At 40.2% G+C, this 27496-nt stretch overlaps 1 protein-coding gene across 2 annotated transcripts in view; it reads right to left on the bottom strand.

Annotated features, from left to right (window-relative positions):
• SNCA (synuclein alpha) overlaps window positions 1-27377 on the bottom strand; it is a 63284-nt gene extending 35907 nt beyond the window's left edge. The window contains exons 1-4 of one of the 2 annotated variants that reach the window (XM_017744261.1): window positions 27245-27377; window positions 25830-25975; window positions 19685-19726; window positions 12079-12224 (exon numbers count right to left, since the gene is read on the bottom strand). In XM_017744261.1, the coding sequence (XP_017599750.1) occupies window positions 12079-12224; window positions 19685-19726; window positions 25830-25950 (309 nt within the window). In that variant the 5' untranslated portion in view covers window positions 25951-25975; window positions 27245-27377. The remainder of the gene's footprint in view (window positions 1-12078; window positions 12225-19684; window positions 19727-25829; window positions 25976-27244) is intronic. The other variant, XM_008641314.2, reaches the window with a different exon arrangement.
• Window positions 27378-27496: the final 119 nt, after the last annotated feature.

Consider the following 27496-nt stretch of genomic DNA (forward strand, 5'->3'; position numbering starts at 1 on the left):
ATCTCCTACCAAGTCTTTCCATCCTTCCTGAACCCAGCTCATCCCCTCCATCAGCTTTGATTCCACAAACAGACTTGTCCTAACCAGAGGATGCAAATCAATCCCAGCCAAATCAGTTACTGTTTTCTTAGGCCAACTTTAAACCCAAGATGAACAGGGAAAACTTGAAGTAACTGAATGTCCTCAAGTCTCTGTAGAGCACATTAACTTGGCACCTTGACCAGCTACTGATCATCCATTTTACTTCAAGTACAATCAATAGTTCTCCACATTCTCTTTGTAGCCTGAATGCCAGGATGAATTACCAAGTCTGAAAGATTCTCCTTCAGGAAGCCTGCAAAGGCTTCTGTTCAGTCACTTCCCTCCCCATAATGTACCACACACAATCTAGAGGCATACAGCTGAGCTAAGGAACACAGAGGCTGGGAAAAGAAGAAAAAAACAAATCCACCACTACTCATCTTAACTGTCATCAAGATGTTTACATTACTCCAACTAGATTCCAAAGCAAGGTCTAAGCTTGGCTTTTTAAATTGGTTTCATTACTTCTCCCAGCCTCCCCTATTTCTCAGTTTGGACAACAGCTGGCATTTACAGCAGTCCAACCAGCCGCATGACAAATCGTACATCCGAAATGTAGCTCAGGGAAAAAACTGCAGAGACAGCTAAGATTTAAAAACTCCATCTCATTGATGGTGTGTAGGAGGTGGAAAGAAGCACTGCTAAATCTGTTACCTTTCCTGTGAATGATGAGCATACCACCCCTTCCAAAAATAGACTACGGAAGAAACATTATGCTGGTGACTGTGAAAAAGCAAGCTCACTACTTTGGCTCAGACATCAGGTCAGCTGTATGTGAACACATGCCCTCCTTCAAAGCTACTGGAATAGCTATTACTTAGGTTTTTTCTAAAAAGTAAACACATGGAGTCTATTGGAAATAACAGTGCTTTAAAAAAACGTATCCTCATTTCAAGAAGCTGTTTTATAAATTCCAAGCTAGCAAAAGGTAACAACTGACATAAGGCTCCTAGTAAAAGCTTCCACCTTCCACCTGCTGGTCTGACAAGCCTGTGCTGCATTCTGTCACAACAGCGATCACTGATCCCTCCTGCCTTCACCTTTTAAACTTTTGCTATGCAAATATATGCTCATAAAGCCTGTCTCCATACTGTGGACATGGAAGAGAGTTCAGCTGCTAAATGCACTGGTCCAGCACCATCGAATACAAAAAATGCACTTCAGAAAAATTACTCAGACCACAGTAGGGATGAGGAGAAGGGAGGAAATCTTTCTTCCATCTCAAGATCTCTGCAAAGCCAGTGACTTCACTTTTGACCTGTTACAACGATTTTCACCAGAAAGGGAAATTAATTCAGCCTCCAGCTCTGTTGGATCTCTGACCTTTCTCTACAAAAGAATTTACATACAGTATGTCTGAACTCAGTCAGTTATATTTTGAGGGATTTGTAAGATGATCTGTCACAGGCACAAAATTAAAAATGACCCAGCCATTAAAACTGGTGCTACCAGGAATCTGAAAAGAATCATTTGTTCAGATCAACCATATGAAGTATTAGCTAAGTCAGACAGGGGTTAATCAAGCATCTCTTGAGTGCAGTTCTTACATAAGATACGCTGGTAGCTAAGTAATGAACTGAAGTGTTTGATGCCACCAGAGTGATGTTGTTATTTTTAATTGACATAAGTATATTCATTAGGCAAAGTATAAGTGTTTCATGCACATATTATCATCTATAAACTGCAATATGGATATAAATTCTACCAAACTGGCCAGCAACTGCATACACAATTACAATTAAACCGCACATTTCAATACATTTAAAGTATCAGCTTACTATAAATCATTAGCTTAATAATTAAAACCACTTCAAATTAGAAGCAATCAAAAGCTCGCAGTGAGTTCTCAACACCAGAGATGCTAACAGGTTTTACAGCTTCCAGCCTCCTTCCTAAAGGCTCACACAAAATCAAGACAACCTGCACGTCTTAAAAGTGCTCTGTAACCCAGCTCAGATGCCCTTGCAATTTCCTTCCCCAAGCATATTTCGCATTACAACCTGTAAAAGTCATTTGCTTTAGATGTGATAGCTTGTTTCAACCACTGCTTCTTCCTTTCTTCATCTTGAATGGACATTCCCTGTTCGAAATACTGTCTCTATGGATAAGAAGAGATTTCTTGTGACTGACACTCAACCTGACACCCTAACTGAACTTTTCACACCACTCCAAAGTAATGCACGTCCATTTAGACCACAAAGAACCCTTTTGGCCTTAAAAGCATCACAGGAAATTAGCAAGGAAAAAAAATCCACATATCTTTCTTACAAATGATAGCACATGAAGAAAGAACTATATTACACAATTAAAAGGTACAGCTGAGGTCAGCCAAAAAAACCTAGAGGCTTCGCTTCATCCCATGGCCCCTGAGAAGAAATATGCATAGCTGACATAATACTGGCAGGGTATCAGCTGCTCTAGGTGATGCCCCTTCCCCACAGGATGGAGTGGGAGGTGGGACAGAGGGATTAAGCTGCTTTAAGGGCACAAATCCTGTTCCATGTGCTTCTGAAGGAGCAGCAGTTACAGACAGCTCCTCTTTCTATTCACAGCTAACTGACCAACCAGGGTAAAAGTAGTTCTCTTCTGGCTGCATATCCTCATCTTGAGCTTCATTTTGACTTTTCTGACCCAAGCCTGGAAAACCTCCAGGGCATGTGCTAATCAAGCACAAGGAAACAGCTCTGAAAGCTAACACCAAAAGCTTGGAGGGGAATCAATATGTCCAATACATTTCAGAATCAGGCTTTCTGCCTGCTTCACTCTTGCAAAAAGCATGTTTTTTTAAAGGACAACTTTAGCAGCTTACACATCCAGTTTGCTCACAGGGAATATTTTGCATTAGACAAGCCACTGGCAAAAGAGACATGTGCAATCTAAATGTTCAGATGCATTTCTGAGACATTCTATGTAGCTTTGTCCAGTAACAAATTTCAGTGTCCAGGTATATCATAGAAGCTTTTGAAACACTGAGACAAGTACTTAAAAACTGAAACATTATTACCAATCATCCTTATCCAGGCCACTTAACTTCCTCTAACAAAAAATTAACACAATTGAAAGCAGGTGAGAGCCAGAGAGTTTAATGACAGTTTACTGTAGAAAAGATGGATCATCTCTTCTTTTTCATTATGTCCTAGCAGCTTCAAAAAAGTCCCAGACATCTGCAGGCTATATCCAAGCTTTTATCTATTACTCCACAGATTCTTTAGGAAGTTATATCAGTGGTTAAAACAGCCACCAAAATGGTGCGTGTGATATGACACTAATATTTGCTGATCATCACAAGTACTCTGATATAAATTTCCTTTCTTCTGATAGTAACAACAGCACTGCCAGTAATTAGGTAGTCCTAATAAAGCACCCCACTTGATTTCTTTCATCCTCCCTTTCCCTCTTAACCTATAGGGTTTCTTTGGAAGGGAGATGACATAGAGATTATCTGTATTTTCAGAATGTCAGGCCAATCTCCACAGGGAGGTATTTACTCCACACTTCAGTTCTCAAAGTTTACACAGCCCTCATCATCACATCAATCCAAGACCCCAATTTGCTACTCATGCCTATGAAACATCCCACTGCAGTGCTTTGCTGAACAGACTGGCAGACAAACACGCATTGCAGTGCTTTGCCAAAATGTCATTTCAGCACCATAAACTTTCACCACTAGCTAAGAAAACCTGCCAGCTGCAGTCCTTGACTTTTACAACATCAGCAAGTCACACCAACTACCACCATCACAAATACTCTGGAGGCAATGACTTCCAGATAGGCACAGAATGAATCACATTTAAGCTTCCTACCTTCCAAGGCTTGCACACTCCTTCTTGGCCAGCAGAGGAAAGGAGCATTGAAACATGGCAGAAGATGCTAAGGAGACATAGTAACCTGCTAATACCTGGAAGCTTGTAAAACCTTTACCTTAAGTTGCACAAAAATGCCACTTCAAATTTTGGCCAGCTATCATGAGTTGCATGAAAACTATTTCCCATCTGAAATTGCTGAATCTTTCACACAAAAGTGGGCAAGAACAGGAATACAGGTGGCATGAATATATATCACCCCCAAATGAACTTAAAAGTACTCCTCTCACCAAATAGCACCTTCCTAAATATTTAGCATGGGGTTCAAAACTATTCAGAACAGGAAAAAGAATTCTGTGAGTACTGCATGAAATCCCATAGATGGATGCATAGGAAAGACAGGGACACTGAAATGGAACTGGTCCCACAGTTAGCCTGAGAGAATTCCATAATGCAATGGCCATACCTACACAGCAGGAGATGGAGGATATAGGCGGTAGAAGGGAGACCAGAGTAAAGAAGAGGGAGGAAACAGAGCAGAGTGTAGACAAGCAAACTCTCATAATAAATGCAAAAGGCAGTCTCCCAGTAAAAGGATGGGGAATGTCTTTTGCGTTTCTTCCTCACAAGTTAAAGAAAAAAATTAAAAATTGTGTTCTGCTATTTGTAGATATTACAAGTATTATCTCATTAGCATGACATGAACAATTCCTAGTGGAGAACGTGTTTACCCTTCTATCAGCTGGGAAGCAATTCTTTTTGGAGACCAAGGGAGATAGGCATATTCAGTTTAAGATGGGGGTACTTAATTTCTCCACAATCAAAAAAATCTGAGGTTAAGCAATTGCTAGAAAACAAAGAACAATATGATGCCACCCAAAAGCTCCCTAACTCAATCTCTCCACAGTTAATTAGGAATACATTATGGTCAGAAGTAGTGAAGGCAGCAGGTAGATCCCGAACATCAGTCTGCACTAAAATGTTATCTCACAGCATGGAAGCCATAAGGAAACCAGGAAAACTTGCAAGACCTTTACATTAAACTGACATTTGCTCCTGAATTAATGAGGAGCAATAACCTCCAGGATATTGTGATAACAGCTTACAAGTTTTCTTTGCTCAAGTTCTGCTTAAATCACAGCTATCAATGCACTGAAATGCTTTGACAGAAAGAACATGATCTTCCTTCAAATACTGCTGTTTTGCTCTCTGAGAAAAAATACTGGCAACCTGCCCCATAGTAGGAAAAGTATTTTCTCTGCCAACCAGGGAGGTCAAGCATAAGTTGCCATTCAAAGTTCTACCAGCACTTCAGCATACTCTTCAACAAACACAAACTCTGGCACTTCTATCTACAGTCACCCATCTTCCACTGTCTGTTTTTTTCCCCCAAGTATTGTTATTTTCTATGCATATTCATTTCTATCTTGCCTAGCCTAATTTTAAATATTTCAAACAGAGGTGTTCAAAGTGACATAAAATTAATCTACTCAGAAGTCCTACCAGAATGTGCACATACCTGCTAAGAAGGAAGTGACAGGTAAAAAACTCTTGCAAAAGAAAGCTAGAAGAAAACCATTGTATTTCCTTGCTGGCTTTACGATCTCTTTACCCCTCCTGTTAATCAGCATATTTTTTGTGAGCATCATTAGCATATTTCATCAAATAAAATTTCCTGTAAACATTGGAGTCTGGTTCATACACTCCATGCTGTTCTTTACTGTGCCACTATGCAGTATCAACACATACTAAGCTACATATGGGAGGCTCGCCCATGTGGAAACACCAAGAGAAAACAGAACTGCATTAATGAAACTGCATTAAGCGGCCTCAACTGCAACTGTAATGTGCTTCCAAAATAAATTCAAACCACTAAATCTAAGCCACTTGCATTCCAACACTCAGAATTCATACTGGATTCTAACACAATTTCACAGGTCTACCGACACTCATACCTCTGTACAACTTAGATGATTCACAAGCTTTCCCATCAAAAATACATGTGCTGTCATGAGGAGGAGATTGGACTGTATACATAAAGCAGATTCAAAACTTTAATATCACCTACTGGTGGGTGCCTTATGATCCATAACAAACCAGAGTTTGCTGTTTCTAGAATATAGATTAGCTTTATAGAATGAATTTGTTACAGATATTTTAGTACAACACATCATTAATTCTGAGATCAGTAAGAAATGCTCTACCAAAATAAATCAGTCCAGCTACACTACAATCAAAGAGATATGTCAGCTCACTGACAGTTCCACTTCCTCCAAGAATTTAAAGAAACAGCTAATAAAAGCTTTCTCTTAAAAGGGTCTTCTGTGAATCAGCTCCTGAGCAATGTGGATCCCCTAATGGGAAATCTATCCATCATTCTTCCACTCTCAATCAATCTACAGACATTAAAAAAAGGAAACATCACTAACAGCTGCTAAATATCCTTTTTGTTTTGCAGCAGTCACTCACATACATTATGCATAGATCAAGAATAAAGCAATAAGGGAAAAAGAAAAACCTGCCTCAGACTACGTGCTCTGCACATTATGATTCAAATAGAAATTTGAAAGCAAGTGTTGTCTGACTCATGTTCAGCTGTGACTATCTGAGCAAGCCTTCTCCTATAAATCACCTAAACCATGTTGGTTTCGTTGAGAAAGACCAACTATGTGCTAGTTATCCCACCAGAAACCATGCTATGCAAGCTTGCAGGCCAGGCTGATGGGGCTTTGAGCAACCTGATCTACTGGAAGGTGTCCCTGCTTGTGGCAGGGGGTTTGGAACTAGACAATCCTAAAGGTCCCTTCCAACCCAAATCATTTTTTGCTTCCAAACTGCTGCTGTAATTGCTCCCACACACCAGCCAGGAGTGTCACATCAAAACAATGGTAAGGCCCACCCTGAACAACCAGAAATCCCATCTCTGCATTGCACAAGACAAACTGGCACTGCTTGCATCAGCTACAAAGGGTTAGACCTACGACTGCATGGCAGGCCCACTATGGACCTAGATCACTTGATGTATTTAATCAAACGTATCCATTCTCTCCTGTGACATTTTATTGGAGCCAGAAAGGGTAAGAAGTAGTTGAGGAGGGCAGTTAGATGCTGCTGTGCCCCTACAGCCTGCTTGCTTTACAGTATCTACAGAAAAGCATCAACTCCAGAAGTTAATTGGGTGGAGGCCATTTCTGCATTTGGCACACCAAAATCTTACTGAAGTTTCCTTGCTTAAATCAAGGCTTGATATTTTGCTCATACTAAATGCTCTGGGAGATCAATAAACCTGCTTATTCCAACTGAAGAACAACAGTTTAAGTCTCATGCAACTTGCACTTACCATCCTGCTTTTCCTTGGGGTCTATTAGCCTTTTGGGACTACTGCCAATAGGAAAAAAATGTAATGAAAAAGTAAAAAACCTCTCTATTTCCCTTTCTCAATAAGGAAATCAGGCATCTCTGCTCCACAGCTTTTCCTTAGTGTTTTTAGCCAAGCTTTTCAAAATTAATTGACTAACCTATAGACTGGAAGCATAGGGAATAGTGATCCTTCAACAAGTCAAGCATCCTGTACAGTATACTGAAATAAAGATGATCAGAGAACCAGGAGATCTCCATATTCTAGCAAAATACATGGTTTCACCTACAACCAAATCCTGCAATGATTAGACCTATTTTTAGAATCTTATTTACAAAAACCATTAATTTTAAAAGTTTCAGGAATTTTCCCTGTGGCATGTCAGTATTATGGCAAGCAAAGAAAATACACTGAATAGGTCTCAAAAAGATAAAAAGAGATAAAACAAGAAAATGCCTGTTGGAGCTTCTCAACTACCAAGCTAGGCATTTTTATTGTATGCAGGTAGCAAGGAGAGCACCAAAGCAGTCTTGGGGACTTTAATGTTGGTATTCAAACTTCGGGAACTGATACCCAAGATAACTTAAGTAGAAGTCAAATGTCATCCCTAAGTTATTTCTGCATAAGATTTCTGCAGAAGAGTTTCTAAACTGATCTCTGTTTCTGTAATCAAAGTGTAAAGTACAAAACCTCGAGATTTCTTATTCAGCTTTTTTTGTTTCTTGAACTACAGGTGGTAATCAAAACTTTTTTGGGAACACCCCAAAATCTCAATTTGCAATGAGACAAACCAGAAATCTTTAAGGAAAAAGTATAGCTTACATTTAAAAAAATTGGTGTTTAATAAAGAAGAAAAGTATCCTTCATTCTGCCACTGAAAGACAAATTTTCAGAGACTCACAGGGTTTGCATTCCTTCTACTGCTAAGATTTCCCAAATGAACAAGTAACAGCTGACTGGAGTACACTGTGATGCTTGGTGTCTTAATCAAAACTGAGTTGCTCTCACCAAAATTAAAAGGTGTTTCATCATGTCTTTAGTCTCAGCAATGTGTCATGTCTCATGGAGATTCCCTGTAAAAAGGATCAAAAAGGCTCCTACATATTTGTATATTTGATTATGGTGACTCCCCAAAGTGGATTCATTCACCCTGGCTCTAAACAAAGTATAATGTCTGTGGAAAATTTTGGTGGTTCACAAGATGAGCTATTCTAGAAAGGAAAAAAAGTAAGACGTGGAATACTAGACACCTGTGGGTTCCACTGCACTGAACGTTTATGCTGGGGCACTGTTTGAACTCTAAGGAACAACAGAAAACACAGGGGGTTGGGGAGGGGCAGATACAGCAAACTTGCCATCACTTTTAATATTCTATATTAATTTTCACATTAAATGCAATTAGCAAGGGCTCTTAATTAATATTTTCTCTCAAAGAAAATGCCTAATGCCTAAATTGTTGGTCTTGACACCTAAAGACTTTCTGTGAAAGCTTTGTAATTAAACCCATGAGTTCAATTACCTGCTCTGGAAGCATATTGCCTACCTACTTGCTACCTGCTACTGTAATCTTGTGTTTTCAGTGCTATTTACTGCAAAAGTGTTAAATTAAGAGACACTAGAAAAAAAAAATTAGCACATGGAGATATCAAAAATGATCATACAGATCATATAGATCCCAAAAATCTTAAGGACAAGACCTGTTCTTCTATTTACTTTAGTAAAATCTACAGCACATGAAATCCATAGCACTGTATCATCATACAGTACTCAAAGAACCTTGAGGTTTCAGCTTGACTGGGAATTTTCATGCTAGAACAGTAAAATTATTCAGCATAGAAATCATAGAAGTTGGCTACATCTATTCTTGAGATACCAGGGAACCAAATGACATGGATTCAGTGAGGTTAAGAACTTAATTCAATTAGTTAATTACCTATCTGAAAACAACAGACTTTGCAATCCATATTTTGTTTTCATGTAATGTTATACACCAGATGCTTATTTGCTAGTTCCCTCCCCTCCCCCCCCCATTTGTATCCATACATTCAGGCTGACTTACAAATCTCCATTAAATGCAACTATCAATAATTTTCACTTTTTTAAAACTCATTTAGAAGACACACTGTACACAGAAACAAAACATGCACAGGCACACAATAGATGTTTTGTCACTCAGTAAAATACTGCTTGCAGTATATTAGCCCTTTTATAATTAATTTGAGCGTACTTACCACCACTACCCTGGCTGTTTCTAGCAGTGGGTTTCTGCCAAAGCAGCAATCCCCCAGGCAGCCTCAGATGGGCACTCTCAAGTCATCCCTGTCTCTCACTGTCTCAGCTGTCACTCCACACTGCCTGCTTACACCAGCTGCAGGGCAGGTGGGTGACAGCGTGGTGTCACAGCAGCCCTCCAGCCTGGCCTCACTTGGATGCTTAAGCTTGTGCTTCATGCTCCAAAGCACACCAGCTTTTAAGGCTGCACTAGGCCAGCTTGGACAAGTTTCTCAAGAAAGAATTTTACCAAGTATTTGCTTCATATTTCCTTTGCATAATTATTGTTGTAGCCACAGGTTAAAAAAAAACCCCAAAAATTTATGAGTGTTTTTAATTATTGAAAGTCAAAACCAAACTTCCATCACGGCACAAGAAAAATGCCAGTCACCATGCAAGACTGTAGGCTTTCACACAGGCAAGCTGCCTTAAGACACAACCTAACAGAAAAAAAAGTTACACTGATACTTTGATTGGATGCCTGGTTGGCATCTTCTGCTATTTCAGAAAAACTCACCCTGTTTCCTTTAAGGGACTTGTGTCCCACTGCTATTCTGGATGCCCACACCTGCCCTACCCAGCTGTCAGTTAACCGGGAAAACCCAAGCAAAAATCTATCTCATGGGCCTTGGAGCTGCAAAGGAATGCAAACCCACTAGGTTTTAAAATAACTTTCTGTGACTCAATTTTGATATTAACATTTTCAAAATGGCTACTCATCCCTTGCAAAACCAGTAAAAGACAGAGGCAAGGCAGACCAGGAGGAGCCACAGATACTCCTCAGTTACATGGCCATACTGCATAGATGACTGAGAATCTCAGTCTAAAAATATCGGTATCAAGACTCGAATGAATGATTTTACATATCTAAAGAACAAAGCACCAGGTCAGAATAATGTTGCTATTTATAGGAATAATATGCATGCACATTATGGATGTTCTTTCATTTCACAGATGTAATTTTATTCTGTTACAGCCATCAAGACTTAAATATAAGCTTTACAATACAGAGAACAGATTTAAATGAAAGTCAGCAGACATTTGTTTTATACTTTATAATTACAGGGATCTCTCTCTACAGAGAGGGATAAAAAGGCATTAGTTATGGTCAATACTAAAGGGGGTAATTGTGCATTAAAGCAATGATGATCCTGATTACACTGAGTTTCAAGAGCTGTGAACAGAAAAGAATATTCTCATCATAAAACTATGAGAGAGCTTTAGCAGAAACGAAGTGCAGAGACTACTGTGACCATGCCATACTCATGTATCCCCTGGCTGTTCATTAGTTTCTCCACTTTGCAAATCTTCCCACACAGCTTTCACAAAGGTCCATGACCACATCAAAAGCAACATTTTATTTATAGCTGAATAAAAGAGGACTAAAAAATCCCCCAGGAATATTGATTTGAAATAGAATAAAACCCACTTGTGAGATGTTTTCCAAGACAATACACCACAGTGACATGAATACCTACCACAACATAACATCCCTTTTTGCTCCACATCGTAAAGCACCAATAGGATTTGTCAGACAGACACAGAGTACACTTCAATAAGGATAAAAACCCCAAGTTTTTAGGGATTCAATTTTTACAGCTCCTCTGGACACTAACTGGAAATAAGATATAAAATAGAACTTCATGCTAAATTCCATGACAGCTGTATTTTTGTGTAAATACTAAATACTCTTCCTAATCTTATTTTTGTCTAACTCTTAAATGTTCATATAGAAAACAGCACAAAAGGAGGTATTTGTCTCTTCTGGGTTATTTTTGTCTCCAAAAAACACTACACACATTTTGGAAAGCATCATTCCTGCCAACTGGGGTCACTTTTCACCTAGTGTCAGTGGAAGAACATAACTACAGTATATCAGCAACAAAAATGAGGTAACACTTCATATTGCGCAAATACTTATACTCACCTTGGGGCTGGAATAAAAATACCTACAGTGTTCTATAGGATGAGCTAGAGCAAATTTAATCTGGATAGTCGAGAATATTTGGAGGCATTTTTGAGACAGTCAGTCTATTAAGGAAGACAGTGACTCTCCAGCTAGACCTTTACTTTAGATGCAGTGTGTCTAACCAGTCAGTGGATTGGCACACAAACCCTTCTCTCTACAACCACAAAGGATACAAATGAAACCCGAGATTTGCTGTTTGACCTTTCAGTGCTAACAGGTTGCTTTTAAATTTGAAGTTACTGGGAAAAACAGTTGTCTTTCCACACAGCTACACAGCTATCCTACAGCAGTTGGCCTCCACTAGAGACTGCTGAGTTCAGAATCACCACTAGATCACACTTTAAACCATGATCCATGACTAAGACATTTCAGAATAATAAAGTTCCGTGCCTAATCCTACTCAAGTTCCCAAATCCTGAAAGCCACTGAAAATACAAGCTATAAACAGCAGACATGTTCTTTGTTGTTCATTTGTTTGGCATAACACAAATCATCCAGCATTCATACTGCTGACAGACAGAAAACACTCCATCTGCCTCTTCATGAGGCCTTCTTTGCTCACTTCTTCACCTGGAAAAGACCATAAATAAACAAACCTGTTTGGCCAACTGATCCTTCTTCACCAAGCCAGTGGCTGCAGCGATGTTCCCTGCTCCTTCCACTGTCTTCTGCGCCACCGCTGTCACTCCCGTCACCACAGCTCCCCCAACATTAGACACTTGCTCTTTGGTCTTCTCGGCCACTGAGGAGAAGCATAAGATGGAAAAACACATTATGCCTCTGGGAGCTGTAAGTTTTTCAGAGAATCTATCACTGACAGCCCAACATCATGAAAAGCCATTACATTTTCTGTACCCCAAGTGGATCTTAAGAAATTAAACTATCCATCTGGTAACACTGGAGCAGTAGAGGTAAAAATAAGCCTTAGCTGGGGCTCAATTTCTTTCATGTGAAAGACATCTGACATTTTCATTCATGTCTAACTGCACTTTAGGGAAGAAAAATCATTATTTAGGTGCTCTTATGTCCAACTCACTGCATAATATATCCTAGTTTGGAAACGCATTCCAATTAGTCCACCAAACACTTGCTGCATGATACAGGGCACAGAAGACAAGATTTTTTTACATTAGACTCAAAAAACATTGATTATTCTTTTTATTTTTATTTTTTAAGATATATTTCATTAAAAAGCAGATCTATCAATGCTCAACCAGAGAATTTCAAATACAACCTTTTATCTGACTCCCTTGAGATTTTTGCCCCAGTGCCGATACATAATATACTAATTTATAAAAAGACTGATTGCCAAAGGAAACGGGATTAATAGCTAACTTCCAAGCCCGAGGGAAACAACAACTCATTTAGCCTACATATACATCAGCAGTTGCCATTCTACCTTTCAGAATATCACTGGGTTTTTTCTGCTCATTCATCCCCAAGGGCTCTTTCTGACAGCAGCTTGAACTACAGTGACACTGCTCGAAGAAAAGGGATGGAATGAGTTCATGCCTTCAAGTTACATAGCCAGATTTTCAGCAAAATATCCCTATGTATTCCTCTAAACAAGGGAATGGTCTTCAAAAACATCCATCATATATTTTTTCAATTCTAACTAATCCTATACTTTCCTCCAGGCTAAATCCCATTTGATCCATAAAACGCATTCATGGCTTTATCTGTACCCTTTATGACCACGGGATGGATTCCGTTTGAAAGTTAGGCCACCATTTCTGTGTCTTTTTTTTGGGAAGCACATATGAAAATTAGACTTTCTGTGGATAAATTACATTTCTTTAATTCCTTACATAAAGAGTATCAGTTGTCCATATCACAGGGCAGACAGCATACATTACCACGATTGATACTAAATGGCAAGAATTAGGAAAAAGCTAGAAAGCTAAACAACATCCCTAATATGCAATTTTAATTAAAGACCCACATTATAAATATCTGCTGACCGAAAATGGAGGCAGATAATTTAATGCTCATTCTAGCTAAGTTAAAGGGAAAAGTTAGCAACCAATTGAGTATTATCTCTATTATGACCAGGAGCTTTCATTATAGAGCAGAACAACAGACTACACATTGTAGGAAATTAGAAACAGAAGAAATCTGCTTCAAATATCTCCCACACTATACATGCTAATAATCTAAAAGTTCACGAGAAATTTATTGTATACATCCACTACTCTATTGCCATGCTTTTTCCAGGAAAAAAAAAAAAAAAAAAAAAAAAAAAAAAAAAAATCAAGAGTGGGTTTTGCTGAAAAGCAAATGTTGCCCTCAGGGAAGGTCTCACTTAATGCTAGTAAGTGCAAAAAGATATCTCTTAAGATGCCCCATTTGATTATTACCAGCTACAGACCACAAAAAGCCTTGAATTCTATGGATAAAATTTATATAGGAAGCTTTTCACTAGTTCATGCAAACATGTATCTTAAGATGTGTGTCCTAATAACACACTTTATCTTGCAAAGCATGGTGAGACCCAATTCTGCTTGGAGTATTTCAGAAAGAAACTGAGTAACATTATGAAACAAACTCATTCATGTTATTCCAAATGGCAAAAAGAACTCTAAAAAATAAAGTAGCATGTTGTAGAAGTAGATTCAAAAATCATATTTTCCAAGAAGTATTTAAATTTTTTTTAAAGTTAAAAAGAAGAGGAGATATGTTTTGGGTACATCTCAGTACTTTTTATTTTCCTCTGTCTCATTCATTTTCTTGGAGAGCTCCTGGGCTGCATCCAAAGCAGCATAACCAGCAAGTCAAGGGAGGGGATTCTGCCCCTCTGCTCTGCTCTGGTGAGACCCCACCGGCCATGCTGCTGCCAGCCTGGGGTCCCAGCACAGGAAGGACATGGACCTGTTGGAGCAAGTCCAGGGGACATTACCCAGATGACCAGAGGGATGGAGCACCCCGCCTATGAAGGCATTCAGAGAGCTGGGGTTGTTCAGCCTGAAGAGAAGGCTCCAGGGAGACCTACTTGTGACCTTCCAGTACCTAAAAGGAGCCCACAAGAAAGGTGGAAAGGGACTTTTTACCAGGTCGTGTTGGGACAGGACAGGAGTGAATGGCTTCAAACTGAAAGAGTGCAGGTTTAGATTTGGAAGAAATTATTTTCTGTGAAGGTGGTGAAGCACTGGAACAGGTTTGCCCAGAGAAGCTGTGGCTGCCCCATTCCTGGAAGTGCTCAAGGCCAGGGGGCCATGAGCAACCTGGTCTAGTAAAAGGCATTGGCCCATGTAAGGGGGTTAGAACCAGATAATCTTTAAGGTCTCTTCCAACCCAAACCATTCTATGATTCTATAATTCAGGGTCCTTCCATTCTGTTAATTTTTTCTGTATGGAAGTGACACATACTGTTTTGGAAACTCCCCCTTCCAAACAATGTTGAATGGCAGAACACATGAAGGACAATCGCAGCTGGCTTGATGCTGACAAGGGCTCTATTTGCCTTAAGCAGACTCATCCTTTCTGATAAAATGATAAAGCATGGTTGTACTGTGTTGATTGTCATAGTCACAATTAGTTTCATTATCTCAAGCTCTTAAAGCAACTGCACTTCAAAAGCAAAATATCACAAAACAGAGTGGAACTGAGTGCACTATGAATGCTGCAGTATAATCCACCTGATTCTCAATGCCATTATTAGACCCACATTTCTTATACTATGTTGTCATGGCAAATACAACCACCTTCCAAGAGCAACTATCCAGTGGCTGCTGTTCCCACTACTAACAGTATTTTGGGAAGGCGCTGTCTGAAGTGCATTTTTTCCTCCCAGAAACACATCATCCTAGGAAAGGCTTAGTACATACAAACTCAAATGAAAAAGGAAAGAATCAGGCTGCTAACAGTGTTACTGGCACAACAGTAAGATACTGATAAAAGTAGCAACAAAAGCAGTATACTTAATATTGCTTCTATTTCAGACAGCCATGGTTTAGCCCCAGCTGGCAACTAAGCACCACACAGCTGCCCACTCACTTCCTCCCCCAGCAGAATGGGGAGGAAGAGAATTGGAAAGGTAAAAGTAAGAAAACTCATGGGCTAAGTACAGTTAAATTGAAATAAAATAATAATAGTAATAACAAATCATAATAGGAAAATAACAAAGAGAAAGATATAAATCCCACAGGCGATGCAAATTAAAACAATTGCTCACCACCAACAAACTGATGCCCAGCCAGTCCCCAAGCAGATGACCCCCACCAACCTTCCCCATAGTTTCACTGCTCAGTAGGATGCCATACAGTGTGGAATATCCCTCTGGTCAACTGTGGTCAGCTGTCCTGGCTGTGTCTTCCCCCAGTTCCTTGTGAACCCTCAGCCTCCGCACTGGTGGGGTGAAGTGAAAAGCAGGAAATGCCTTGATGCCTAAGACCTGCTCAGCAATGAGCATCCCTATGTTATCAACTCTGGTTCCAGCACAATTCCCAACAGCCCCATACCAGGTACTATGAAGAAAATGAACTCCATCCCAGCCAAAACCTGCGCAGACATAGCATAAGAAAGCTGACACAGGAGTTACCATGGAAGATCTCTCACACACTGCTTCAGAAATCAGAGCCATGAAGATAAATTCAGCAAACTATATAAATAGCACAGATTGGCAAAAGCAATTATAGTAAGGAGAGAGCCGTCTTTCCTGTCTCTAAGGAATAACTAAACATCATTACCAGAGTGACTCTGATAATGAGCTCCAGCCTGGTGACGCTCCAGCTCTGAAACCCCAGTGACGGGAGAAGAAAAATCAAAGTAGGTTTCCAGTCTCATATATTTTATTGCTTACACTAAGTAGCAATGGGGAAAGCATTAAGGGCACACAAACAAATCAATTTGGAATGCAAGGGGTTGATTCCAAATTATTAAATCCATCTGAATACCAGGTTGCTTAATGATCTTAAGCCATGAAGTCTTTGTAAAATTGATATCTGCTTTGCATCACAGTGTTAAGAACCACAGTAAAGCAGCTTCTGCAGAGCTTTGCTGTGTTATGGCTTGATTACTACTTCTATCTATGCAGAGACTATCCCTTCCATTAAATGACCCTGGGACAGTGTACAATGACCACACAAAGGCTAACTTTAAGTTCTAATACTGACTACAGCACTGGGCAAAAAGTATTAGCATTAAAGTTGACTTTGCCCTACTTATTACAGACAACTGGGTAGCATATGGTATCAATGTAAAACCTCTGGAGCAATTCAAAACAACTACTAGTTGCTTTCAACCTTGGACAGTAAAAGTAGATTCAAACCACAGAACTTGTCTGAATTAATGAAATTACTCTTACTGTACCAAATATACTTTTGAGTACGTGTTTCAAACAATAAGTTTCTCTTAAGTACTTGAAGAATTCACTTACAAAGATGCCACAAATATATTGGTAGTTCTTTAATTTATGCAATTTTCTGTAAGATACCTGAGGGAGTTAAAGAGCAGGACACCAATGAATAAGAATGTTAAGAAGAATAGGAATGATCAGATAAAAGAATTAAGAAAAACACTTCACTATTGGTTTATAACTGTCAATATTGTGTCTTCAGTCAATTTCAGAACACAGACACATGGTTGAAGGACTAAGGGCTTTTTGGTTCTGATTTATGTACAAGTAGTAAATACTTGTAAATAGTAAATATTTAAAATAAATACTTACTTTATTTAGAATATCAGGAGATGGACTGTAAATATATCATCTCTGATACAGTTCATTTTTGGGAGATAAGCAAGATGGGTGAATTATGCATTTACAGTCAAAGGCCAGGAGACACATTAATTACGAAGGCAAGTCTAAACACAAGCAAACATCCCATAAAACCAATAAGCAAAGCTGCTTTATCATCAGAAGTTCTGAGAAAGGGTGACCTGACAAATAACACACTCACCATATTCCTGTGAACCACAGCCTGGAATCCTCATTTCACAGTATCTTGATGTCACTAAACCTGGTACAATCAGGTCGCATTTAAAGCAAGAAACACCTCAGTCTAGTAATTTTGGGTTTGGAAATTAACTGACTGAAGAATGCATTTAGGTTTTTTAACCCTTTAAGGCGTGTCATTTCACAGGCATTTTACCAGCATAGAGGGTTAACACACAGCTAACTCAAAAATAGCAAAACAATCAAGATTTTGAAACTCAGACACCAAGAAAAGACTGACTGCACAACTGTGCACATACTCATTTTGATCTGTAATTCTATTTTGCATTTGATTGTCTCCAACCCCTTGAACCATTTTTGTTCACATAAAGTGTTTACTTCACCTCAGGTTTCACATGATGAACTGGGGAGTTAGTACCATAAGACCACTACAACTTGTGAACTCCAGTCATATGAAAAGAGACAAGTAGGTCTTTATAAGTGACTTAAAAGGCATTTTTATCACATTAACTGCAACAACACTGATTTAAATGGATTTGATTTCTACAGCAACTTCACTACTATCTCTGAGTGTCTTCATATTACACCTCAGAATCACTACAGTGAACCCAAATCTGTTTTTATCTACCTTCTCTACTTGCCAGAACAGCTATTTATAGACTTGCTATTATTTTTTTTTCTTAAAACATCTCCAAGCAGTTCCTCTATTCTTACACTAGCAAGTCCATGCTGTTTCATTTTGGAAGCCATGCTCTCTAGGTTTTGCCTGAAGTCTTCTCTTCTCACAGCCACATTTCAACCTTTTCATCCCCTGTTCATTTTCCATTTTCATTCAACAGCCAAACTAATCCCAAGCAGCCTGAAAGGCCAGAAGGAAGCAAACTGTGGCACAGAACCCATTATTCCCAAGTTTTGGGCATTTTGCTTTGTGTCACCTGTTTCCTAAAGTGTGTGAGGAGCAGCTACTGTTTTGCCTAACAGTAACTTTTTTACATTTTCTATTCATAGGCACAGCATGTAACAGAGGTATTCCCCTTATGTTTAGCTTTACAGTCTGTTTTGTACCTTCCAGAACAAAATTCAAAATCTTTTCAAACCTGTTAAAAATTCTATTCACCAATTGAAAATTTCCTGCCTCACTAAACATATTGCCATCACATAAAGAGAGGTACAGCATTTGAGATCAGTTCCTTTCAGGATGAGGAAGAGAAGTCCCCCACTGAGTCAGCCCACCAGAAGCCCAGTGCTTCAGCATGTTTCATACACACACAAATGCCCTTGACTTTGACTCTATCACATCCCAGCTTGGTGAACATCACCTCTATTAACTTGCTTCCTACTGCTGTCAGTTGCTGCTCCCACATCTGTGACATTGGATATATGTGCCCCAAATCTCATTCTACTGCAATCCTCTGCTGGTCATAGAAATGATCCCTCTGAATATTTCTCTTAATTGAGGTTTAACAAGCTGAGATTTGGTATCTCATAACAGCATGCATGCTCAGCCTGAGGCCAAACTCTGAAAGACCATCCTAGATACTCTGTTCTGTTTTGCTACTAGAAGTGCTCTTGACTGACTTTTCAATCACTTATGTGGGTTGTGTATTAAGTAGTGACATTTGTTTACCTACCATTGTTTATCCTTTGCTTTGGCTTGTGTGAGAACAGCTGAATGATACACCAGCTGTACACTAAGGAAAAAAAATCCTTTTCTGCTACTTATTTGTTTTCTAATTTGTCAGGGGAAAAGCAACTTACATTTCTTGACCATGCATTCTCTTCACATCTCCAGAACTCCTACATTCTATAGCAGAAAATTACACATTTTATTCAATGCCCTATGGTCAGTTAAGGCTTTTCTGCACTCTGTATAAATCAAAGACTTCCATTCTTTTTGCCCCTTAAAACAAATTTTTGGTTATTGGTTACAGTTCATACCTAAAATGATCCCTGCAAATCAATTTAAAATGCAAATCTACTCTTTTTTGGTGTAGAAATGCTATTGTGAATATACATGCATGGCATTAAATTCCAAGTTTCAAAGTGCTCTTGCTACTGAGATATTAGTCAGTTTTAAAAAAACATTTCAAAACACATAACTGTGACAAATTCAAATCAAAACTCTGAAATTTGTTTCTTTCCTGTAAGCCATTTCCCTTCAATCTTCCCACCCAACCAGATCTCTCAATTTTCCTAGGTATTTCTCACTTTCACAAATTGCAGTGCTCTCAAAAACCTAGAATTTTTGAGAGCTAAATGGCTGGTTAATCAGATGTAGGAAATAAGCTGAAATCAAGAGATAATTATCTTACCTGTTGTGACACCATGAACTACTCCTTCCTTGGTCCTGGAACCTAAAGAAAGAAAAATATTAGGTTGAGAATGCATATTCTTAAGTACTGGTAAAGACTAGATAGATGATAAAGGGGGATTAATATGTAGATTACATACAGTTGCACACAATATTTTCCAAGGTTATTAAAAAATCAAAAAGAAATTCTGTCTAAGACAAGAGGCAAAGCCATCAGTAAAGAACACCTGCATGGATGGGTACTGACTGTGGAAAGGTGAATAATAGTGGAAACACTTCTGCAGTACATACTGACTTCCTTGCCATTTTCTTAACAGCTGCATTAAGCTTCCCACCTGGCAAACTCACAGAGATGACTGCACAGAAACCATGCTAACATCCTAAGGAGGCTCATGCATGCATTTGGAGAAGCTCTGAGCCACAGTTTCCAGAAGATCCTTACAGTTTCACCTTTGCCCAATCTCAGTTTGCAGGGGTTGACAACCACTACTGAACTACAGAAAGGCCTAGAGGTTAAATTCACAGGGAGTTGATAGTGCTAGCCAAATTCAGACATCAACTAATCCAGAACAGAAACTTCAAGCAGGAGATCAGTCCCACCCAAGGTCTGCCACATCCAGTGTCCTTGTTGTCACAAGCACATGTCACAGCTCACACCTGATTTGCAGGCAGCAACCTGGAACTCGTGCTAGACTGAGCCATAACACAAGACAAGTTGTGTAAGCAATGTAACCCTGCCATGCTTAAGACCAAATTGATTTCTGCAACACACATGCAAAAAAACCTTGACTTTTTAACATGCTGCATGAAAAGGAACAATCTCCTGCATCTTTAAGAGGAAGAGAAACAAATTAGCACCTACTGCTGTTTAAAACATAACTTGGTGTCTTTTTTCCCTACCAGCCCTCTTCTTGCCTTGTCAGGTTCCATAATTTGGCTACATTTCAGGGATTAGTATCCATCTGTGACCTATGATGATTAACAGTGTGCAATTAACAGAGTTTATGGCTCCTAGTTAATCATCTTACCTAGTCTTCCAGAGATAGGATGACATTTTATTTTTCTTACTAACACAGAAATAACCTTATTTGTAATGCAATTTTTTTGCTGTCATTCAGTATTTGGGACATTATAATTTATACTTCTGACTTTACCCTTCTAACATAACAGAATAAAATGCATGAGCAGAAAAATATTAGAAAAGAGGCAACCTTTTGTCCAAAATGCTTTACAATAATACAATTAAGCACAGAAATACAATATAAGCTCATTCATCAATATGTCCTATTTGCTACTAGTGCAAATTTATGGAACTTTAGCCATGTAGTTCTGGCACTATTAGATTGATTACACGATTGAAAAGGCTCTGTTACCCATGAGCAAGAGTAGAGTAACAATCCATGATAAACACAAGTAAAAAAAAAATATTGCATCAAGTAAAATGAAATATTCCTTTAGCTAATTACGAAAACAGCCAAGAAGTCTTTTTCCCTTCATTCCAATTTTCTCTTTAGAAAAAGCTTGCTTTCTCTCACTGAAAAATATTTACCACTGAACAATCAGAAGTTTCATTATATGCAAAGTGTTCACCTCTAAGGACTTGTTTTAGGACTTTGGTTCTCAATTTTGTACCACCATGAGACCTGAAGAAGCAAAGCACATGCTGGAATTCAAGCAGATGATGATTCTACTGACTTCTAGCAACTGAACACCACTGCAGGCTTACAGTGTCTCTATTGGAATACTTAATATTCAGCACATGCTTTTAAATGCATTGTTAGACCTGGCCAGTCTCTCATTCATGTTGTTGAACTGACTGTTTGCAAGCCAAGCCACTAAAGACATGGAAAACCCTGAATTAGCAAGTACTCAGTTCCCGAAGGCCAGGAAGAGATGGATGGTATGACAGAAGTCCCTGAGGACCTGTGCAATGCACACATCTCCAGAGGGACCTATTGCAAGTCAATTCTTACATCACTTGCTCTGATGTATCGCTGCTGTAGCCACAGCTCACACAGACAGGCTTTTCTTTAAAAAAGCTCAGCTCACAGACCCATATGGAACAGGGGTATGTATAGCCAGATCCATTAACTGGCAAACAACCAGCTAGCTGGTGTTCCAGACCCTACAGCATATGTTAGAGCTCAATAGTACTTGCCCCACTGCTGCACACTTGCATGCAAGTAGCTGTTTCTGCCGTCGCAGCTACAACAGCATCCAGAAGCACATGAGGATCTGCCAGAACGGGCCTATAAATAACAACAGTTGAATTCAGTAGGACGACTTCTGGCTGGCCATGAAGGAAAGCTGGTTGTCCTCATTGTTTCTGGGAGAAAGTAGCTGTCTTTCATTCTAGCATTCCCAAAATACCAATAGTCTTGCTCATGTACCCTGCACAACAAGGGGAACAGAGGAATCAGAGTAGGGATACTATAAAGACCAAGGAACATGACTCTGACCTAAGCCACTTAGAAGCAATAGTAGCACATGGTAATGCTACTTTTCCTAGATATAGTATACATCTGTGTGAGGGGAGGCAGAAAACTAAACGGCATATTTGCTTTTTTTTCCAATTATAAAAAAATACCAGAGTCTCTTCTTCATTTATTATCATTGCTGTCATTGTGCCAGAATGAAGGAATGTATCAGCAGTTTGTAAATACATTCATTTCTGGACTATTTGAGATGTCAACAGACTTTTCACATTGCTTAGTCACAGCTGGTTAAAGGCAGGGAGACCTAAGTCCAAATTAGGGGAAGGGGCAATCAACATTTAAGGAAAACACTTGCTTCCAAGTCCTCAAGCCCACTACTCCACCAGCCAGACCTTGAGTCCCTTGACTACTCTGCTGGCCTTTCTACTACCAAAGGAAAATAAGAAACACTGAAAGGAGCGCAGTGGAGGAGTTTGGATGGCTTTGCCAAATAGGTCATGACTGCCCTGTTCTACTCTAAGGCCATGTGCCAGCACAGGGAGTAGTAAACAACTCTGTCAGCCACCCTGCTGCTAATAAATTATTCCTTTGTTCTGCAAGCTTATGACACACCAAAAACGATCAGACTGGAAACTTCCATTCCTGAGCACTGAACACACACTCAAGAGTCAACTGAGCAAAAGTTTTAGCTCCCTGGAAGCACACATGAAGTTCAGCAGACATTTTGAAGACTGCACCACCAAGAGTGTGCAAGCACATCCTTCTTACTCAGTTCCTGGTTTCAAAGCGAGTGGGGATCAAGAGCTGTTAGTATGAAGAGAGGAAGCGAGTGGCAGCACATAAAGGATACAGAAAGATGCAGTTTTAAATTTACAGCACACACAGGACTGCTGAGCCTCAGTCCTCTTTTCCAAACAAGGACCAGGCCATTGTTTGACATCGAGAAAGGTCCTGATGCTGTGCTTGAATGAGTTGAGAGAACCACCAATTTCAGTTGCCCAGTGCTGAAGCCCATTAGCAGAGGAACTTAAGGATAAAAAAAACCAACACCCAACACTTGAAAGCATAAAAACACATTGTAGACTGTATTGAAGGGATCTTGGGTACTTAAAAGGAGGATGGACAGTGGACTGAGGGAAGAAAGAAGAGATTTCAGCATGGAAAGGGAAAAAAAATCCTCAATCCTCCAATACACTGCTCTTCCACAGAGCTCTAAGTTTCTCCCTCTGTCAAGGCAAATTTTCCTTGCGCCAAAAAAATACTAAAACCAAAACAAGAATAAAAGAATTACAATGACCACACTTCATCCCAAACAGCAGCTGTTGTGAATAGAACTCTTACCAGGTAGAGTTAGGTTATAATCTCACACTTAATAGTTAACAGCAGCCTGGACAGAAGGTTCCACATGTTTTCCACATTTACTTAAATTGCACTGATTTCAGTAGGAAACCACATCACCTAGGGGATCTGGATGAAAGACTTTGCATCTTCTTAATTCTCCAGCAGCAATGGGAGGCTGAATGTTATGAAACTGAAAATGATTAACAGGTCCCACTCAGCCCAGTGTTGTTAGGTTCTTTTTGCAAGATGTCAGGCAGCTTTCACAGCACAATCCGGCTGTGAATCTCAAATCTGAAAACCCAACTATAGAAAAATGGAGTGAGAAGTGAGCTCTAATGAATTGTGCTGCTCCTCTCCTCATAAAGGGGCTTCAGACCTTTTGCACTGCAATCATTATCAGCCTGCAGAACAAAAGATTATCACACTGGCCTTTGCTAATGCTGCACATGGGAAGAGACACCTCTGATGTGTGCTTGGGAAGTAGACAGAGAAACATCCAGCTCCTTATTTCCCCTACCCTACCTGAACTTGTTGACACCTCCTGCCAGTATGGGCAAGCACTCAACTGGACATGAGGTGCCAGATCTTCTGGAGACAACTTCCAACCAAAGGCTCTTTTGCCTGCATGACAAACTGTGCACATAACTCTCTCCTCCTGCAAAGGAGGCATCTGGTAGGAGAAGGATCCTCCACCATTACTACAGTCACATGCACAGGTCCCTACCATAGCTCAGGGCTCTCCTAACCCCAGTAATTTATTCTTGAAAAAAATAGCAAGCCTGCCCTCCAAAGTTCAACCTCAGCAAAAGCATCTCTGAAGAGAACAGGAAATCTGTTGTCGTTGGGAGCAGAACTAGGTTCAAATGTTATTATGGTCTGAATAACAGGTCAGGTACAGAGATTAATTTAGCATACAATGCAGGTTGCTAATACAAAGAAATCAATCACCCCAGAAGCACCGCCAGAAGAAAACAAGGCAACAAAATAAAAAAGTTCCACCTTCGGAAAATCATTCCAACATGAAGCACAATATACAGTGGAAGAACATCTATTTTAATATCTTGAAAATGAGCAAACACTCATTTTAAAATAGATTCATCCTACAATTAGTGTTCAAAATTACTGCCATCCCTGTTGGCAAGAGCACCGAGCTTTGCTATGACTTAAAAGGAGGGAAGTATGTTCCAAATGAGTAGTCCACACTATCTGGAGCAGAAATAATTTCTTACAGACTGGCACTAGCCTGCAACAGCAGAGGGAATCCAAAAAAGGCACTGGAATACCAGAGACCTCAGTACTTCCATTGAAAAGAAATGCCCCTGGTTTTCAGCTCTGTTTAACTTCTGATATGTGTGCACATCTCCCTCGGTACACACAGCGTCCATTACAGAACTGACCTGCTACAAAATCAACAGAACAGAAACGACCTACAGAAAAGGTTATCCTTTCCCCCTCCACTCTTTTATAGACTAGCTTTATTTGATGAATACAAGAAACAGATCCATAATCACTTTTTTATAAATAACCACTTACTCATATAGTCTTGACAGATTGTTTTTCTGTGAATTTTTCATGACAGCATTTGCAAGACAGTCCTCTAAAGCCTGATACTTGCGAAATGAAGATGACTATCACGCATGTACCAGTCTGGGATTTGAAAAGAATTTTATCCCTGGCTCTATGCAAGACATGTGTGGTCTAGAATAAGACACTTAACAACTGCTTTGCTACCTTGGGGTCTACCTACCCTACCTCTAACTGTAGAGGCTCTTCCTTGAGAAGTCATGGAAAGTATCTGCCATGAATTTGCACTAGTAACTACAGAGCATGAAATTAATTTCAGAAGATAACACTTAGCCATACAAAATGTTACTGTCAACAGGCCAAACAGTCAGCATGTTTACTACTCAGCTCCCAAGCTAACCTCTCAAGTGTCTTCTGAAATCCTATTCAAGCCCCACATGTTCTGTAGAATGCTGTGAAGCCATCTTCACCTCCAGCATTTACATTTTTTATATTTATTTTTACTGCACCAACCAGCCCTTCAGCCTTGATCTGGCAAACTTCTTGTGTAGAGTGCCAGCCAGCAACCTGCACTGTAAGGCACCTCCTATGACACAACCTCGTTCAGGATGGTGTTACCCACGTGGCTCCTCCACTGAGCAGCAATGCATGCCCAGCCCGTGACACAAGGGGCAACATTTGGCTTCAAAGAACCAGAGCTTGGGAAGGCACAACTTTCCTCTTGTTTCTTTTGCAATGGTCTCCTATGAGCAATTACATATTTTTTTGCAGAATAGGTCTGATGAGGATCCAGCTGTGAATGTCTGGGTGCACCAATGAGCAGTGTGCTCTCTGCTGCCCACCTACCCACATAGAGGACTCCCTCTTTCGTCTTTCCTGCTGCCTCTGCCACACCCTGCTTGGTTTTTTCTGCTGCTGCTACGACTCCCTCCTTTGCCTTGGAAAGCCCTTTCATGAACACATCCATGGCTGAAGACTTTCTTCACACAGCTCTAGGGAAAAAAAAAAAAAAAAAGACAGTACACACTTTTAGTAAGGTTTTTCCAGCTTTTTATCCCAGAAAGGGGAAAAAAGTATTCCAACTGAATGGGATCACAATTACTTTAAAATTATATTATTTATATCCCCAAATTGTATAGTGATATGAAACAGATATCCTATTTCCACAGAATCTTACAGAGAGGTTGCCAATAATGCAGTTCTGATTGGAAGATGGATTCATTGACACAAGTACCTTCTTTGCCTATGAAGGCATCATTTCTTCCAGAGGACTGCTCTGTTCATGTTCTGATTGCAAGATTTAGCCCTGTGATCTGATGATACTCCACCTCCCATCCAGAGGAAAAAAAAAAAACAACTTAAAGAAACACCAGCAACTTAAACAAACAAACAGACCAACCTGAAAACCAAACCACATAAACCAAAACCTCTTGTAAATGATAAATGTTTATTTGTTGTAAGAAACTGCCATTACAACCCAGGACTGGAGGAAACAAAAAATGCTGCATTTCCAGTAGTCCAGCATTTTGCACATAGTCTACATCACTCTTTTGGAAACTGAGTTTTCCTGAATGGGTTCCTTGCATGCACCACAACTCAGAAAATATTTTACTAAAAAAGCCAAAGCAAGAACACAGGATTTTAAAAGCACTCCACTAAAGCTACCAAGAAAGTCCTCTAGCAGCAATACAATTCAGTGCCACACTGAAACCACCAAAATAGTAATTAAAACCCAGAATCAGTGTCCCTTCAACAAATCCATTATCAGTAGTCCTTTCTCTTCCTCCACCCACAGACAGAAGTGCTGCCTGTTATCTTCTCTTCTTTGCCAGAGGCGGAGTAGGAGGAATGGATGTCTAGGAAGGCAGCTGGGCTGTCGCAGCTTTCTACAAACTCGTGACGAGCGTGCGAAGAAAGGCAGTGTTTGCGCTCCAGCCAAACTGCCCACGGTACCTGCCGCCCTGGGGATGGCGAAGGGGGGGTGCCTTATACCCAGCACCGGGGGGAGGCAGCACCCGGCCCGCGGGACCCCCTGACTCCTCCGCCGGGAGGGCCCCCAGGTCCGTCCCCGGGGCAGCGCCGCGACCAGGTGCGGGGGCACCTGGAGACCACGGGTGTGTATCAAATAACACACGGACACCTGCAGAGGCAGGGAGGGAGGGAGCAGCGCGTCGCGCCCATATATATGTGTGTGTATATGTAGATACACACGTACAAACAGATACATACATACAAATACATACACACAGCGAGGCACCTACCGAGGAAAGCAGAGCGGCGCGACCATATGGGCATCCACCGGCACCCGCGGACACGCCGTCGGCACACGGCGGACACGGCGCCCGGCTTCTCCTCCCTCCCCCGTGCCCACACGAGGACGTGCAACAGGAAATGTCAGTCTAGCTATCTTAGGTATTATCTATATATAGCTCTCTAATTTTGCGTACACACATAGGCGCACCCCGTGCGGCTCCGCAGCCCCAGCCCAGCCCCCGGCAGCACGGACGCCGAGC

Source organism: Corvus brachyrhynchos, unplaced genomic scaffold (genome assembly GCF_000691975.1).
Source record: "Corvus brachyrhynchos isolate BGI_N302 unplaced genomic scaffold, ASM69197v1 scaffold229, whole genome shotgun sequence".
NCBI classification, from domain to species: Eukaryota; Metazoa; Chordata; class Aves; order Passeriformes; family Corvidae; genus Corvus; species Corvus brachyrhynchos.